Genomic DNA, 18,697 nt, shown 5'->3' with positions numbered 1-18,697 from the left:
CACAATACTATGAAAAGTGAATCTGAGACTACTGTAAATGGGCCACGGCACCGAACTTCATCAGACGAACAAGTGCACTGCATGTTTTCTTTTTTGTGGGACATAAATTTTCCAAACGAGGTGGAGTGCACTTCATGTCGAGCGTTGGTGAACCGCAATACTATGAAAAGTGAACCTCGAGACTACCGTAAACGGGCCAGTAAACCGTGTGAGTTTTTTCCAAACTCAATATTTTTTATGTGCGTAGACCGGGCGAGTGGACCACATAGATTGAGCGAGTGAACCACATATAATGAGAAGCGAGCTTCATTTGACATGTTTTTGTTTCTGGTTACCAAGTAACCCGCGAGGAGTTTTTTAGTGAACTGCGTGAGAGGACAAATTGAGCTTCAAAACATACGTATCCATTCATTACACGGCCACTCACATTGGTGAACTGAACCCAGGAACAGCCAACCATGTAGTCACTCTTTTTTCTGGGTTGTGCGTGCATGTGGGCATAGCTGGATCACCAAAAGAGGTAGAGGCGACACTAAGACTCCCTTTTCTCCCACCAAAGCAACAGAGCACTGCACGCACCCCGCCATCGTACTGCAGTGCGGCCCGAGGGTGACTTTTTTTTACACGAAAACAAATAGAGCATTGTAGGTAGAGGCGAAACAATGTGCAAAAAAGGCACGACGACGCTCGTCGGCGGAGAGGACTGCACGGAGTGAAGAGATGTTCTTCACGCATCCGGTGACTAGACTGCAAGTGGAGATGGGGAACACGGAGGGCGTCGCCATACTGCATGGGCCCGTGGTAGGAATTGCATGTCGCCGTCGATAGAGCCGCATGTCGCCCTGCAACGAAAGAGCAACCTACACTGCTCGCTCGCCAGCAAATAACAAATTTTGAAGAATTGGATCTTGGCTTTTTTTGTACATGCGGCATGGATGGATGCACCAAGGAACTGCATGTTGGTGAGGACAGACCTGCACGCGAGTGGTTCGCCGATCTACACATTGTGGTCGTCGATTTTGGCACCTGGTCGAGTGGAGGACAGGGGTGGTCGTTGTCTTCTCCCCGAAATGAACCTCGCCGGCATCAAGGTGGATTTCCTCTCTGTCACCGGCGTGGAGATGCAACAAACCACCACCCAGTGGAAGCTCGGGGGTGGGGGTGGGGAGGGGCTGGGGTGGTTGGCGCGTCGGAGCCCTGGGAAGCAGCGGGTCGCCGGAGTACGAGGCACGGGCATCCGGCGACGCAGCTCTCCACCTGTATCGGGCGGCGAAGGGACTCCCCAGATCCAGAGCAGCAGCTGACGCGGACGGTGGATCCACGCCGGACCCGGGACGGAACAGGCGATGGAGGTGGGACGGCGCAGAGTGGTGGCTGGGGCGGCACGGCGCGCGGTGCTGGCCGGGTGGAGAGGGCGGCGCAGAGGCGGCATGGTTGGTGGTCGTGGTAGGGGCTACGCGCGGTGGGGGCCTGGTGGAGAGGGCGGCGCGGGGCGACGTGGATGGTGGTTGTGGCGGGGCGGCGCGCTGTGGTGGCCGGGGCGGTGCGCGATGGAGGCCAGGGCTGGGCGGTGCGCGGTGGAGGCCAGGGCTGGGCGGTGGGTTGTGCTGGCCGGGCCTGGCGGCGCGGGTGTTTGGTGTGGTGTTTGTGCAGGGAGCAGGGGTGGTTGGATCGTGGGTGGGTGGGTGGGCGTGGGTTTGTTTTCCTTTTTTCATGCAGCTCGGTTCAGTTCGCTGGTGCGTTTCGTTTCGCCGGGTGGAACCCTTATCAGAATAAAGGGTAGGTGTTATTAGAATAAGGTGTTAAGGGATGTTATCATAATAGACCCACCCTATATATATATATATATATATATATATATATATATATATATATATATGTTGGAGGGGAGGGGAGGCAGCCAAGGGGCGCCCCAAGTAGGAGGAATCCTATTTGGGGTCCTCCCAATTCGGCCTTCTCCCTTTTCTATTCCTATTCGGAGTAGGAAGGGAAGAGGGGAAGGGGGAATCCTATTCCCCTTTCTTTTCCTCCTTCCTCTTTTCTACTCCAATTTGGCCAGCCCATATGGGGGGCGCATGAGCCCCTTAGGGGCTGGTATGTCCCTCTATTGGCCCATTAGGCCCATATAATTTGCCGGGGGTTGTCCAGAACCCCTTTCGGTGACCTGATACGTATCCGGTACCCCCGGAACACTTCTGGTGTCCGAATACTATCGTCCTATATATTAATCTTTACCTCTCGACCATTTAGAGACTCCTCGTAATGTCCATGATCTCATCCGGGACTTCGAATAACATTCAGTCACCAAATCACATAACTCATATAATACAAAATTGTCATAGAACATTAAGCGTGCGACCCTACGGGTTCGAGAACTATGTAGACATGACCAAGACACGTCTCCGGTCAATAACCAACAGCAGAACCTGGATGCTCATATTGGTTCCCACATATTCTATGAAGATCTTTATCGGTCGTACCGTAATGACAACATACGTTATTCCCTTTTTCATTGGTATGTTACTTGCCCGAGATTCGATCGTCGGTATCTTCATACCTAGTTCAATCTCATTACCGGCAAGTCTCTTTACTTGTTCCATACTGCATCATCCCGCAACTAACTCATTAGTCACATTGATTGCAAGCCTTATTATGATGTGCATTACTGAGAGGGCCCAGAGATACATCTCCGATACTCGGAGTGACAAATCCTAATCACGATCTATGCCAACCCAACAAACACTTTCGGATATACCAATAGAGCATCTTTATAATCACCCAGTTACGTTGTGACGTTTGATAGCACACAAGGCATTCCTCCGGTATCCGGGAGTTGCATAATCTCATAGTCAAAGGAATATGTATATGACATGAAGAAAGCTATAGCAATAAAACTGAACGATCATTATGCTAAGCTAGCGGATGGGTCTTGTCCATCACATCATTCTCGTAATGATGTGATCCTGTTCATCAAATGACAACACATGTCTATGGTTACGTCGAAGCTTAACCATCTTTGATTAACAAACTAGTCTAGTAGAGTCTTACTAGGGACACGGTGTTTTGTCTATGTATCCACACATGTATCAAGTTTCCGGTTAATACAATTCTAGCATGAATAATAAACATTTATCATGATATAAGGAAATATAAAATAACAACTTTATTATTGCCTCTGGGGTATATTTCCTTCAGTTTTTTATTACTCCACAAAATGATAGTAGCCAACATCTTGCTTAGAGCAAATTGGAGCTTCTCAATATTATCAACGTCTCCAACAGAGTTCCAAGCCTCTTTAATCACATTCGGGAGAGACACATCTCTCCCCCAAAAAAACCTCATAGCACCTACACTTAGGTCCAATATGACATGTATCAGGCGCACCTTTCAGCACCAAAGTGACATGATCGGAACATGACGAAACAACATGCTATACAGAATAGTGCGGAAACATATTACGCCAATCATTAGTTGATGTTGCCATGTCAAGCTGGACCTTAATATTACTTGCACCTGCTCTCAGGTTATCATAAGTGAAGGGGATGCCAGAGAAGCCTAGATCCACCAACTCACACACTTCGAGAGTATCTCTGAATGCAACCATTTGTGGTTCTGGTCGTGGCCTAGATGAGAGATGTTCAAAGTCCCAAAGAGCTTTGTTAAAGTGTCCAATTATAGGCCATGGTCGGTCATTCACATGTTTTAAACTCTGCAACTTATACCACATCATATGCCGATTTTCAGTATGCGGTTCACCATAAACGAGTGTTAATCTCCATTGTTCCGCATCCATATGCAGTCTAATGAGCGCATCAATATAGCGCTCATCCTTATCTAAAATTTCAACCAAACATGATTCATGCCAAAAAACGCTAGTCCTCCACTCAAACCATTACTATCAACTCCAAAACCTTGCAAACCGGTGCACGGATTCTTCTCATCTTATAAGCCTTTTGCCTAGTCTCACATAGAAACACAAACATGGGGGAATGCAACTGAGAGATAGTTGTTATTTCACGAACTGTTCGGGGGTTCCCCCCACCCCGGCAGTTCCAACTGATGAGATTCATTGGTCTCGGCGGAGCCCCTCCGGGGAGCCCGCCAATGATGACATAATGTTGTTTTTGTTCTAACCACTTGAAGCAGAATTAACAGCAGTCCTTATTCTTTTGGGATCCTGATTGGACGACCTGGGCGGAACCACACCAACTCCTGGCAAGGCAAGCAGGTCCAGTGTCGTTTCCGGAGGAAAATCCTGCTGAGTATCAGTATCCCTCTTTCTATTAAGGTCTGAATCCACTACTGCAGCAAGCTCTGTACTGTTATTATCAACATCCATAGAAGCACTAGCTGTACCACCACCACCTCTCGGCCCAGTAGAGTTTGGCCTAGCGCCCCTACCACCACGACTTCGGGAAGCTCTCAGTTCCTTGAAAATAAGCTTAGAAGATGCATGAACCCCATCACCATGCTCTGTGTGCAGATAGCCAATCATCCCATAGAGCGCACACAATGTGCAGGAAATATGTATACAGGTAGAGATGGCTCCATTCTTTCTGTTCATAGTGGGTTGGTAATTGTTTCATAGTGGCAAGCAAGATTTTCTTTCCAAAGAAAGAGTATATTTGGCAGCTAAACCTCTCTAGAGAGTTGAGTTATGTGATTACATGTTAGATGTCAGCCAATGAAATCAGAAATTTGGCTGTCACAGGATTTGTCTTCGGGTTGGTTGTTTCCAATTGTTAAATCGAATGAACTATCCCTAGGCAGATCTCTTTGTTAAGTGAATCACAAACCTCTCTTCGATGGTGAATTAATATAAAGCTGAGATAGGGAACATTTTGGGAAGCTCAAGCCAAAACTTTGTAGGGGTATAGATGAACGGCATGATGAGTCAAATGCATGTTTACCCTGTTAATTATATACCGGAAAAGGCTTTTGCCCTGTTTTATATATAAAGCAAACCGCCAGAGCACAACATCGTACATAAGTTCACCCCCGACGCACACACACACAAAGTAGCATAAGACAATAGTACGGGGGTACTGCTAAGGGCACAGCTCAACAAGCCCTATAAGACACACACGCCCAGGCCCAACACAGGGTGGGGCAGCCATAGTAGGCTAATCAGGCTCGGGAGGAGGCGGCAGGAGCGGGGGTGACAGTCAAAGCGCCATCGAGCGAAGGTCGGCGATGATGGTGTTTATGGCGTCCCGGTCAGAAGAGCGGCTAAGCGGCCGCCAAAGCTGCAGGAAACCACACATTTTAAAGATAGCATCAGTGGCACGTCAAAGGGGAACACGCTCAATCACAAGCTTATTGTGGACCGTCCAGAGCGTCCACGTGAGAACTCCAATGGATAGCCACCTAATGTGGCGGGCCGATGGAGGGATGGACTGGATTTCCGCGAAGAGGTCAGGGACGTTGGTGTGGCACCAGTGACCGCCAACGACTTCGCGAAAACAACTCCAAAGGAATTGGACCGTAACACACGTAGGGAAGATGTGGTTTGAGTCCTCCATCATATCGTAGAGGGGACACATCCCATCCCCAGGACCATTACATTTGAGCACCTCCACCCCAGAAGGTACCCGACCCGTAATCCATTGCCACAAGAATATCCTGATCTTGAGCGGTAGTTTGATGGCCCAGACAGCTGTGATAGCCTCTGGGGCCGTCAACGGGGTGATGGCCTGGTATAGGGACCTAGTGGAGAAGTGGCCCGAGGGCTACAGGCGCCAAGATATGCAATCCGAGACACTGTCAACGTCGGGGGGGTGGAGGGCCATGCACTCAAGCATCTCATCCCAGGCAGCAACATATGGGCGAAGGGCCGGTGGAACGCGAGGTGCCCTAGATCCGAAAGGGTGACCTTGACAGAGGTCGTAGGCTCCACCGCTATGGAGAATAAGTCCGGGAATCGGGCGGCAAAGGGGACGTCACCCGCCCACCTATCGAACCAGAACAACGTAACGGAGCCGGAACCGATCGAGATGGACGAGCCAATATGGAGGACCGGTAGCAGCTGAATGACAGACTGCCAGAACTAGGACCCTCCGGAGCACTGGCAAAAGGCCAGCGGCTGGCCCCGAAGGTATTTGTTCCTAATGATGGCAAGCCAAGGACCACCATCACCATTGGTGATGACATTTTGGAGTTGTTAATCATATATGCATGATGAAATTTTGCTATGAATTGGCATACTCTTCCGGCTGATCCGTCTGGAGTCTATACGGCAAAATCTACTTACCTCTAAGTGTGTCAAGGTGCCCATAGGGTACCCTACGCCTCTTGCATCTGGAAAAGCTGGACACTAAGTGTAAGATATTTGCTTGGCTAGCCGTGCAACATCGTATATGGACCTCCGACTGGAGAGTTAAACACGGCATGCAAGACCAACCGTCGGCTTGCTACACATGCATCCATGACATGGACAAGCCCGAGCACATCTTAGTTCAATGTTTGTATGCACAAGAGGTGTGGCATGAGTGTTTCGATGTGCTGCGCTTGACCACTTGGAGTGGTGGTTGGAGATTAGGAGAGATTTCCAAAGGGCCAACAAACGTGGGTTCGATACCCTCGAGCATCGCAGTCGCATGGGCGTTATGGAAGCAAAGGAACGCACATGTCTTCAACAGAAGACACCCTCATAATTGGTCGACACTATTTTGCGTGAAGTTCAGGAGTGAAGGACGGCCGGAGTAGGAGCCGGAGATTTATCGCGATTTGTGAGAGAGTAGGCTTTAGTTCTTTCTGTTGGTTCTAAACAGTGTTGCCGATAGTGGATGTTCGTATCTACTTGTCAGCTTCTTGTACATTGTCCTTTCTCTCTTATATAAAGATAAGGTACGCCATTGGCGTACTCCCAAAAAAATTATAGGGAGAGTTCTCCACAATTCCAGCCTACCATGTAGATTTGCATACAAAAGCAAATTGTTCAATATGCACATCTTGGGGGGTATATATCATGGAATTTTTTCTTTCAAATTATTCATCTCTGTTAAAAATGTATACGGTTTTGTTATCAATCACCATAAATTGGAAGATTGTAAGTGCATCTAGTGCCCTCTTTGTAGTTTTTGGATGATTTATGACAAAAGTGGTTAAGACACAAAGGTGTTTGTGAGTATACAAAGGTGAAAGTCCCTGAGGATTTGATTTAACTATTGGTCATGGCCCCTAAAAATGTTGTGAATACATTTATTCTTCTTTAAGTCAATAGGGCAAACCACACTGTTAGCAAACATGTTATAAGGTTACCCTATATATGTCGAGGAATTTCAGACTTCAAAATTCCAACCGTTATGACAACTTGCAACAACACTTTTGTGGGCACTTCTCGTCCATCAGTCATATCAGCCCCTTGGGTTGCGACCCTGTCTACATATACCCCCTACCTCAACCTTAAATGTGTTGGGGAACACAGTATTTCAAAAAAATTCCTACGATCATGCAAGATCTATCTAGGAGATGCATAGCAACGAGAGGGGAGAGTTGATATGTCTCCAACGTATCTATAATTTATGAAGTATTCATGCCAATATATTATCACTCTTGGATGTTTTACAATCATTTTATAGCAACTTTATATCATTTTTTGGGACTAACCTATTGACCCAGTTGTAACACCCCGGATGTAACTTTCCCAATTTGTACTCCAACTCTTGCCGTTTCCGGCGTTAAGTTATATTTATTTTCCTCGGGTTCGGGTCTTTGTCTCCGTGTGTTGTTATCATTGTCATGCATCTCATATCATGTCATCATGTGCATTGAATTTGCATACGTGTTCGTCTCATGCATTCGAGCATTTTCCCCGTTGTCCGTTTTGCATTCCAGCGCTTCGTTCTCCTCCGGTGGCCAATTCTACCTTTCTTTCGTGTGCGGGGATTAAACATTTCCGAATTGGACCGAGACTTGCCAAGCGGCCTTGGTTTACTACCGGTAGACCGCCTGTCAAGTTTCGTATCATTTGGACTTCGTTTGATACTCCAATTTGGCCCAACACCGAGGGACCGAAAAGGCCTCGTGTGTGTTGCAGCCCAACACCCCTCCAATTTGGCCCAAAACCCTCCTAACTCTGCTCCATCATCTAGAGCGTTCGATCACGATCGCGTGGCCGAAAACCGCACCTCATTTGGACTCTCCTAGCTCCTCCAATGCCTATATATAGACCCCTTCCCCGAAATCCGGATCCCCCTCGTCAAACCCTAGATCCACCCCTCGCGCGCGCCGGACATTGTCCGCCAGCGCCGGACACGCCGCCGCCAGCCACCCACACGCTGCCACGTGGCGCAGCCACCGCCTCCACCGCCGCGGCCCGCCAGGCCCAGGGACGGCCCCCGTGGCCCGAGCCGCCTCCTCCCATGCTGCGCCGCCACCTCCCTCTCCTCCGAGCCGCAGCCGCCGGCGCGAGCCGCCACCGCCGCCTCCGCGCGTCGCCGCCGCCGCCTCCGCGGGCCGCCGCCGCCGCCACCACGCCGCGCCGCCACCACCAGCCACCACGTCGCGCCGCCCCGGCGACCTCTCCGGCCTCGCCTCACCCTCGCCGGCCGCCGGCGACCTCGGATCCGCCGGCCGTCTACAGTGCGCGCGCCGCCGCCTCAAGAAGCGTGCAGATCTGGAAACCCTAGATCTCGGGATGATTTTTTCTACTAAGTCCTGAAATTCTCAGTCCATATGCACATGTTCGTAGCCCCGTAACTTTGCATCCATAGCTCCGATTCATGCATATAGCATATCAAAATGTTCATCTCAGAGAGTACATCATTTCATTTCAGTGCATCATTTTCATTTGAGTTCATCTTGATGCCCGAAATTCTGTTAGAAGAGGGCTACTTGAGTTAATTGTCAGATCTGCTACTCCGTTTAGGTTTTTGTCATTTTTTCCATGATTAATGTGTGCATGCTATGCCCATGAGTTCTACATGTGTTTTGTTAAGGGTTTTGTCATCTCTCCAGAGGTGCAACCCATGTATTTTTAGGATGTGTGTGGTGCCTTGTGCAAGCTTGCAAAGTGGTGCACTTGCTAATTCTGTTTTCAGGGACTTAGTAATTTCACTAAGTCCTGGAGCTGTTTATCTCATGATGCCATATGTTCTTGTTGTTTCCTAGTGATCCGTGCCTCTTTTGAGGATGATCGGTAAGGATGTTTCGTTAATCTTGTAGTGCTCTATCCATCCATGCTTTTGTTTGCAATTATGGAGCACCCTAGCTTGAGTCAATCGAGCTCTACTTTTGCTACTTTGTGAATCTGGGCAGATTGTCAACTTGTTTGCAATTTTGCCGATGATGTTGTAGTTGATCCGTGCATGCTATGCTATTGTTCTTGCCATGTCTAGCTTGCATTTTGTGCCTTCTTGATGGATGTATGCTTGTCTTGTCATGAATTGCACCGTAGTGAGTGCATCGAGCTCGTAAACATGCCTACTTGAGTTATATTTCAGCATGTGTCAGTTTTCACCAAGTCTGAAAACTGATTATGTTTTTGCTATGTTTACATGCTTGCAATTGTATTTTCTGATCCCTTTTGGCTCAAGGTCACTAAGGGACTTTTGTTAAGCTCTTTGAGTAGCTCCATGCCATCCTTTACTTTGCCATGTTCAGATCCTGTAGCATGTAGTTTTGCTACTCCGAAGAGGGCTACCTGATCTGAAATTCCAGACAAGTGTTGATTTCAGTGTCTGAGATCTGTTTGTCATATGCATTTTTGCCATGCTTGTTTGAACCTGTTAATGGATGATTTGGCCGTAGCTCAGTGCTAGACTTTTGTTAAGCATCTTGTGTGCATCCCTGCCATGTATTTTTTTGTCATGTTTGGTTGCTGTAGCATGTTAATCTCATTGCATTTAGTTGGCTACTTGCTGTAAATCGCAGACCGGTGTCATTTTTGTTTCGCTTGCCATTTCCAAACCGTAACTCCGATTCCGGTGTTCTTTATATCGTTTTCAAGCGATTTCATCTCATCTTTCCAGTGGCACACTTGGATTTCCATGTTGAGGCCAGGTTCATGCATTTCCTGTCATATCTTGCATTTTGCATCCTGCATCGCATCCCGCATAGCATATCATCATTGCATCATATCGCTTGATCCTTGCACGTGGTTGATTTTATCCTTGTTGCTTGTTTGTCTTGTTTGGGTAGAGCCGGGAGATGAGTTCGCTAACGAGGAGCCCGTTGAGTTTGCTTTCGAGGATCCAGTCAACTCTGACAACTGTGCAGGCAAGATGATCATACCCTCGAAATCACTACTATCTTTGCTATGCTAGTTTGCTCACTCTTTTGCTATGCCAATGCTACGATGCCTACCACTTGCTTTCCAGCCTCCCAAATTGCCATGTCAAACCTCTAACCCACCATGTCCTAGCAAACCGTTGATTGGCTATGTTACCGCTTTGCTCAGCCCCTCTTATAGCGTTGCTAGTTGCAGGTGAAGATTGAAGGCCGTTCCTTGTTGGAACATTTATTTACTTGTCGGGATATCATTATATTGCTATGTTATCTTAATGCATCTATATACTTGGTAAAGGGTGGAAGGCTCGGCCTCTCGCCTAGTGTTTTGTTCCACTCTTGCCGCCCTAGTTTCCGTCATTTCGGTGTTATGTTCTCGGATTTTGTGTTCCTTACGCGGTTGGTTATAATGGGAACCCCTTGATATTTCGCCTTGATTAAAGCTTTTCCAGCAATGCCCAACCTTGGTTTTACCATTTGCCACCTAGCCTTTTCTTTCCCTTGGGTTCTGCAGACTCAAGGGTCATCATTATTTTAACACCCCCCCGGGCCAGTGCTCCTGTGAGTGTTGGTCCAAACTGTCAGCCGCCGGTGGCTACCGGGGGCAACTCTGGGCTGGCCTACCAGAAGTTTGGACAATCTGAGTGTGCCCTGAGAAAGAGATATGTGCAGCTCCTATCGGGATTTGTCGGCACACTCGGGCGGTGTTGTTGGTTTTGTTTTAACCTGTCGAAGTGTCTTGAAGAACCGAGATACCGAGTCTGATCGAAATGTCTTGGGAGGAGTTCTATTCCTTCATTGACCGTGAGAGCTTGTCATGGGCTAAGTTGGGACTCCCCTGCAGGGATTTGAACTTTCGAAAGCCGTGCCCGCGGTTATGGGCAGATGGGAATTTGTTAATGTCCGGTTGTAGATAATTTGAACCTTAATTAATTAAAATGAATCAACTAAGTGTGTTACCGTGATGGCCTCTTCTCGGCGGAGTCCGGGAAGTGGACACGGTGTTGGAGTAATGTTTACGCAGGTTGTTCTCTAGTTTCTCGCTCGCGCTTTGCCTCCTCTTCTTGCTCTCTTTTGCGAATAAGTTAGCCACCATACTCGCTAGTCGCTTGCTGCAGCTCCACTCATATTTTACCTTGCCATACCTATAAGCTTAAATAGTCTTGATCGCGAGGGTGCGATATTGCTGAGTCCCTGTGGCTCACAGATTACTATTACCCCAGATGCAGGGCCTGATGATTCCGCTCCAGCAGACGCGTATGAGCTCAAGTGGGAGTTTGACGAAGACTCTCGACGTTACTATGTTTCCTTTCCCGATGATCGGTAGTGGTGCCCAGTTGGGGGTGATTGGGACCATGTCGCATGTTGGGTTCTCTTTTATTTTGGCACCGTAGTCGGGCCATGAGTGTTTGGTTGATGTAATGTTATTTATGTTCTTGATTGACGTGGCGAGTGTAAGCCAACTATGTTATCTCCCCTTTATGATTTATATTACATGGGATGTTGTGAAGATTGCCTAACTTGCGACATATGCCTTCAATGCGATTATGTCTCTAAGTCGTGCCTCGACACGTGGGAGCTATAGTCGCATCGAGGGTGTTACAAGTTGGTAATCAGAGCCTTCCCCGACCTTAGGAGCCCCATTGCTTGATCGTTTCTAGTGGCCGAGTTGTGTCTATAAAAATGTTTTGAGTCAATTAGGAATTATATATCGGAGAGTTTAGGAATTCTTTTTACTTCTCAGTCTCCTCATCACTCTGGTAAGGCATCATGACGTAGAGTTTTGACTCTTCTCTTCTCAAATTTCACTAAAAAAATTTTAGGATCACGCGGGTATCTTGGAATCGTTCTGATGGTTTTATGATGAGAACATTGTCTTGGTGCCTCCTGTCAGGGGTTTAGTGGAAGTGTCCCGGGGAGTTGAGCTCTGAGGTGTTGTCATCATAATTTTATCGTTGCAGTTCTGGAATACTTGAGTTTAGTACGCCGACATCGAAAATCTCTTTTATGCAGTTCGATGGTGAGATAACCTCGACGCCACCCAGTACTGGGGCAGGAGTTCGGGAGTATCGCCACAACTTGTATAACGGATGCTTTTCGAAGGTTGAGGTAGATGGTTTCCGAAGGTTTCTTGGTTATGTGTTGAAGGATGGATACAGCTGGATGTAGGAATTGCTAGTTTGGGTGAGATATTATGCTTCCCCTGTATCCCCAACACCTGATTGCATAACCGGAAAGGTTTGGGAGTTTCATAGGTGGGAATTCTTGTAGCTCTAGTTCTTCTTCCACGGATATTGGTTTGAGATTGGGATTTCTTACCGATTATTCGTTCTTGATCCGTACCTTATTGAATTATTTCTCTACCTTAATTCTACGTGGCTTCTCAATTTATGGATATGTGATCATTTCAAGAGGAATGCATTCGTTCATTTTGTTCGGATGTGAAGACTATATGTTGCAATTTTCATTCCGTTGGATTCAGCTTCAATATTTGTCCATCAATGTGCTAATGGTGGTCAACCTCTTCAGGATGGCTCCTCCAACGCGCACGACTCCGAATCCTGATCCGCCACCACCTCCGGAGGTATGGCAAGCTGTGATGGCCGCAACCAATGCAAACACACAGTTGATCATGCAAATTCTTCAAGAGCGCAATCAAGGCAACCAAGGGAATCAAGGCAGCAATCAGAGTCACTTTGCTACACTCAACCAGTTCCTTGCTAATGGGCCAAAGACTTTCAGCAATTGTGTTGAGGCAACCGATGCTGACGATTGGCTTGTGGATCTGTGTAAGCATTTCGAGTGCAGTAACGTCAGGCCTGAGGACTTCGTTAAGTTCGCTTCCTTCCAACTCAAAGATCAAGCTGCAGAATGGTTCCAGCAGTACAAGGATTCCAGAGGTGGACGTGTTATCACTTGGGATGATTTCCGTCGAGATTTTCGAGCTCATCATATTCCCCAGAGCATGGTTGAAAGCAAGCGTGAGGAATTCCGCAATCTGAAGCAAGGCTCCTTGTCTGTCTATGACTACAACAAGTTGTTCCAGAAGCTCGCCCGCTTTGCCAAGCAGGACGTCCCTGATGAGAAGAGCATGATATACCAGTTCAAGGGTGGTCTCAGAGAAGAAATTCAGCTAGCTCTTGTTCTCTTCGAGCCCTTGAGATACGATGAGTTCTACAACATGGCACTGAAGCAAGAGGCTGCTCAGTTGAAGTGTGATGCTTCCAAGAAGCGAGTCAGAGATATTACTCCTTCTTCCTCTACTCAAGTGGCCAAGAAGCAGAAGTATTGTCTTCCTCCTCCTCCGTTCTGCCAGCCGTATCAGCAGAAGAGCAAAGGTGGCAGTGGTTCTTCCCACCCCCCCAACCCTGGCTTTCAAAACAAGACTTCGTCTCAAGCCCCAAGATCGAGTACTCCGTATCACCGTCCGCTTTCAGAGGTCACGTGCAACAAGTGCCAACAGAAGGGTCACTATGCCAACAAGTGTTTTAACCAGAGGCGTCTTCCTCCTCCTCCTATCAGATCGGCAAGTATAGCTGTGGTCAAGCATAACCCCAAGCATGCCAAGGTCAATTTGATGAATGCAGCTCAGGCAGAGGACTCGTCAGATGTGATCATGGGTAACATTCCTGTTAATGATGTTCCTGCAAAAGTTCTTTTTGACACTGGTGCATCTCATTGCTTCATCTCGAAACCTTTTGCATCTAAGCATGAGTTGACTTCCCAAGTTATGCATAAACTGTTAGCAGTTGTCTCTCCGGGTAAATGTTTGCTTGCTAATCACGAGATTCCGGATATTTCTATCATGATGGGTGATTTCAAGTTTCTGGCTTCTCCGATGGTTCTTGGTAACTCGGATATTGATCTTATTCTCGGGATGGATTGGCTTTCTAAGCACAAGGCTCAGCTTGATTATGCTGCCAGGCAGATTCAATTGACTCTTTCGTCTGAGGATGTAATTGTCTTTGCCGCTCGGGATAATACTATCCGTCTGTTTTCTCTTAATGAGAAGGGTGAACTCGATGCCATCTCTCAAATTCCAGTCATTTGCGAATATCAAGACGTCTTTCCAGAAGAGCTCCCAGGAATGCCTCCGCACCGGCCAGTTGAATTCGTTATTGATCTTGAGCCTGGCATGGAACCTGTGTGCAAACGTCCTTACAAGCTCGGACCTGAAGAGTTGAAGGAGCTGAAGAAGCAACTCGATATTCAAGAGAAAATGGGTCTCATCCGGCCTAGTTCTTCTCCGTGGGGTTGTGGTGTTCTTTTTGTGAAGAAGAAGGATGGAACGGACTGACTTTGTGTTGATTACCATCCAGTGAACAAGAAGACCATCAAGAACAAATACCCACTTCCCAACATCAATGAGCTGTTCGAACAACTCAAAGGTGCCCAAGTATTCTCCAAGCTTGATCTCCGTATGGGCTATCATCAGATTCGTATCCCTGAGCAAGATATTCCCAAGACGGCTTTCAGGACAAGCTTTGGTTCATATGAATACACGGTCATGTCTTTTGGCCTCGTCAACGCTCCTCTGACGTTCTCTCGCATGATGAACTTCATCTTCAATGCCTACACCAATGACTTCGTTTTGGTCTATCTCGACGACATTCTGGTTTTCTCCAAGAACAAGCAAGATCATGCCAAGCACTTGCGTTTGGATCTTGATAAGCTCAGAGAACATCAGTTCTACGCCAAGTTCTCCAAGTGTGAATTTTGGCTCGATGAGGTTCTTTATCTTGGTCATATCATCTCCGCCAAGGGCATTGCCGTGAATCCTGAGAAGGTGTCTGCAATTGTGAATTGGGAACCTCCTCAGAACGTGAAGCAACTCCGTAGCTTCCTCGGTCTCGCAAGATATTGCCGAAGGTTCGTTGAAAACTTTTCTAAGATCGCGAAGCCTCTCTCAAATCTTCTTCAGAAGCACGTCAAGTACGTTTGGTCTCCGGAGTGTGACATTGCTTTCAACACTTTGAAAGAGAAATTGATCACTGCTCCAGTTCTGACTCCGCCTGATGAATCCAAGCCGTACAAGGTCTTTTGTGATGCCTCTCTCCAAGGTCTTGGTGCAGTATTGATGCAAGAGAAGAAAGTTGTTGCTTATACCTCCCGCCAGTTGAAGCCTAATGAGAAAAACTACCCCACTCATGATCTCGAGTTGGCGGCAGTTGTGCATGCTCTTTTGACTTGGAGACATCTTCTATTGGGAAGAAAAGTGGACATTTTCACTAATCACAAGAGTCTCAAGTACATCTTCACTCAGCCTAATCTCAACCTCAGGCAAACTCGATGGGTCGAAATGATTCAAGAGTATAATCCGAGTATCGAGTATACTCCAGGCAAGGCCAATGTGATTGCTGACGCATTGAGCAGGAAAGCTTACTGCCACAGTCTGATTCTCAAGCCTTATCAACCCGAGCTTTGTGAAGCTTTCCGCAAACTTAATCTGCAAGTTGTTCCTCAAGGTTTCCTCGCCAACCTTCTAGTCTCTCCTACCTTGGAAGACCAGATTCGCCAAGCCCAGCTTCTTGATGCTATGGCGAAAAAGGTGAAGATTGGGATTGCCAAGAGTCAGTCCAAGTACAAGTGCTACCGCCTTGATGACAAGGACACTCTCTTCTTCGAGGATCGTATTGTTGTACCCAAAGGTGACCTCCGTAAAGTGATCATGAACGAGGCTCACAATTCTCTCCTCTCCATCCACCCTGGGAGCACAAAGATGTATCAGGACCTCAAGCAAGCTTATTGGTGGACTCGAATGAAGCGCAAGATCGCTCAATTCGTGAATGAATGTGATGTCTGCAGAAGAGTGAAGGCAGAACACCAAAGGCCAGCTGGTCTCCTCCAACCTCTTGCCATTCCAGAATGGAAGTTTGACCACATTGTAATGGACTTCGTGACTGGGTTTCCAAAGTCCAAGTGTGGCAACGATGCTATATTCGTTGTCATCGACAAACTCACCAAAGTGGCTCATTTTTTGCCTATCAAAGAGTCGATCACTGCCGCTCAATTGGCGGAACTCTATACCTCTCGTATTGTCTCTCTGCACGGTATTCCTCAAGTGATCTCTTCAGACCGTGGCAGCATCTTTACCTCGAAGTTCTGGGATTCTTTTCAGAAGGCCATGGGCACCAACATCCGCTTCAGCACAGCTTTCCATCCTCAAACTAGTGGTCAAGTCGAGCGTGTCAACCAGATTCTTGAAGATATGCTCAGGGCTTGTGTGATCTCTTTCGGCATGAAGTGGCAGGATTGTCTTCCTTATGCTGAATTCTCCTACGACAACAGTTTTCAAGCAAGTTCGGGCAAGGCCCCATTTGAAATTCTGTATGGCAGGAAGTGCCGTACCCCTCTCAACTGGTCCGAAATCGGTGAACGTCAACTTTTGGGTAATGACTTAATCACAGAGGCAGAAGAAATGTGCAAAGTCATTCGTGATAACCTCAAAGCAGCCCAATCCCGTCAGAAGAGCTACTATGATAGTAAGCACTGTGATTTGGCTTTCGAGATCGGAGATGATGTTTACCTCCGTGTCTCTCCTATGAAAGGTACTCGTCGCTTCGGTATCAAAGGGAAGCTTGCCCCTAGATACGTGGGACCTTTCAAGATTGTCAGCAAGAGAGGCGACCTCGCCTATCAACTCGAGCTTCCTTCAAACTTTGCAAATGTTCATGACGTGTTCCATGTCTCTCAGCTTCGAAAGTTCTTCAAGACTCCTGACCGCACCGTCAACTTCGAGGACATTGAGCTCCAAGAAGATCTCTCTTATTGTGAGCACCCAGTTGCTATTCTTGAAGATACTGAACGCAAGACTCGCAACAAGTAAATCAAATTTCTCAAAGTCAAGTGGTCACATCATTCCGACCGTGAAGCTACCTGGGAACGCGAGGATCACCTCCGTTCTGAGTACCCGGCGTTCTTTCAGTCCTAGATCTCGGGACGAGATCCTTTCGTAGTGGTGGAGTGTTTTAACACCCCGGATGTAACTTTCCCAATTTGTACTCCAACTCTTGCCGTTTCCGGCGTTAAGTTATATCTATTTTCCTCGGGTTCGGTTCTTTGTTTCCGTGTGTTGTTATCGTTGTCATGCATCTCATATCATGTCATCATGTGCATTGCATTTGCATACGTGTTCGTCTCATGCATTCGAGCATTTTCCCCGTTGTCCGTTTTGCATTCCGGCGCTTCGTTCTCCTCCGGTGGTCAATTCTACCTTTCTTTCGTGTGCAGGGATTAAACATTTCCGGATTGGACCGAGACTTGCCAAGCGGCCTTGGTTTACTACCGGTAGACCGCCTGTCAAGTTTCGTATCATTTGGACTTCGTTTGATACTCCAACGGTTAACCGAGGGACCGAAAGGCCTCGTGTGTGTTGCAGCCCAACACCCCTCCAATTTGGCCCAAAACCCACCTAACTCTGCTCCATCATCTAGAGCGTTCGATCACGATCACGTGGCCGAAAACCGCACCTCATTTGGACTCTCCTAGCTCCTCCAATGCCTATATATAGACCCCTTCCCCGAAATCCAGATCCCCCTCGTCAAACCCTAGATCCACCCCTCGCGCGCGCCGGACATTGTCCGCCGGCGCCGGACACGTCGCTGCCAGCCACCCACGCGCTGCCACGTGGCACAGCCACCGCCTCCACCGCCACGGCCCGCCAGGTCCAGGGACGGCCCCCGCGGCCCGAGCCGCCTCCTCCCACGCTGCGCCGCCACCTCCCTCTCCTCCGAGCCGCAGCCGCCGGCGCGAGCCGCCGCCGCCGCCACCACGCCGCTCCGCCACCACCAGCCGCCGCCACCGTGCCGCGCCGCCCCGGCGACCTCTCCGGCCTCGCCTCGCGCTCGCCGGCCGCCGGCGACCTCGGATCCGCCGGCCATCTACAGTGCGCGCGCCGCCGCCTCGGGAAGCGTGCAGATCTGGAAACCCTAGATCTCGGGGTGATTTTTTCTACTAAGTCCCGAAATTCTCAGTCCATATGCACATGTTCGTAGCCCCGTAACTTTGCATCCGTAGCTCCGATTCATGCATATAGCATATCAAAATGTTCATCTCAGAGAGTACATCATTTCATTCCAGTGCATCATTTTCATTTGAGTTCATCTTGATGCCCGAAATTCTGTTAGAAGAGGGCTACTTGAGTTAATTGTCAGATCTGCTACTCCGTTTAGGTTTTTGTCATTTTTTCCATGATTAATGTGTGCATGCTATGCCCATGAGTTCTACATGTGTTTTGTTAAGGGTTTTGTCATCTCTCCAGAGGTGCAACCCATGTATTTTTAGGATGTGTGTGGTGCCTTGTGCAAGCTTGCAAAGTGGTAAACTTGCTAATTCTGTTTTCAGGGACTTAGTAATTTCACTAAGTCCTGGAGCTGTTTATCTCATGATGCCATATGTTCTTGTTGTTTCCTAGTGATCCGTGCCTCTTTTGAGGATGATCAGTAAGGATGTTTTGCTAATCTTGTAGTGC

General features: G+C 48.0%; 1 protein-coding gene across 1 annotated transcript; it reads right to left on the bottom strand.

Moving 5' to 3' along the window:
• Positions 1 to 382: 382 nt before the first annotated feature.
• On the bottom strand, positions 383 to 18,107 carry LOC125535526 (extensin-like). Its single transcript, XM_048698591.1, has 3 exons — positions 17,844 to 18,107; positions 975 to 1,763; positions 383 to 842 (listed from the first exon to the last, which is right to left on the bottom strand). Exons 1-3 carry the CDS (start codon positions 18,105 to 18,107, stop codon positions 621 to 623), a joined length of 1,275 nt encoding a protein of 424 aa, XP_048554548.1. The 3' UTR covers positions 383 to 620.
• Positions 18,108 to 18,697: the final 590 nt, after the last annotated feature.

The sequence above is a fragment of the Triticum urartu genome, chromosome 2, assembly GCF_003073215.2.
Source record: "Triticum urartu cultivar G1812 chromosome 2, Tu2.1, whole genome shotgun sequence".
Classification (NCBI taxonomy): domain Eukaryota; kingdom Viridiplantae; phylum Streptophyta; class Magnoliopsida; order Poales; family Poaceae; genus Triticum; species Triticum urartu.
This window is presented reverse-complemented; position numbering and strand designations above follow the sequence as displayed.

Coding starts and splice junctions, on each gene's coding strand:
- LOC125535526 (XM_048698591.1), bottom strand. CDS start 18,107: ATGGCCGGCGGATCCGAGGTCGCCGGCGGCCGGCGAGCGCGAGGCGAG. Junction 1,764..17,843: donor GCTGTGCCACGTGGCAGCGC/GTGGGTGGCTGG, acceptor TATTCTGATAAG/GGTTCCACCCGGCGAAACGA. Junction 843..974: donor GGCGAACCACTCGCGTGCAG/GTCTGTCCTCAC, acceptor CTTTCGTTGCAG/GGCGACATGCGGCTCTATCG.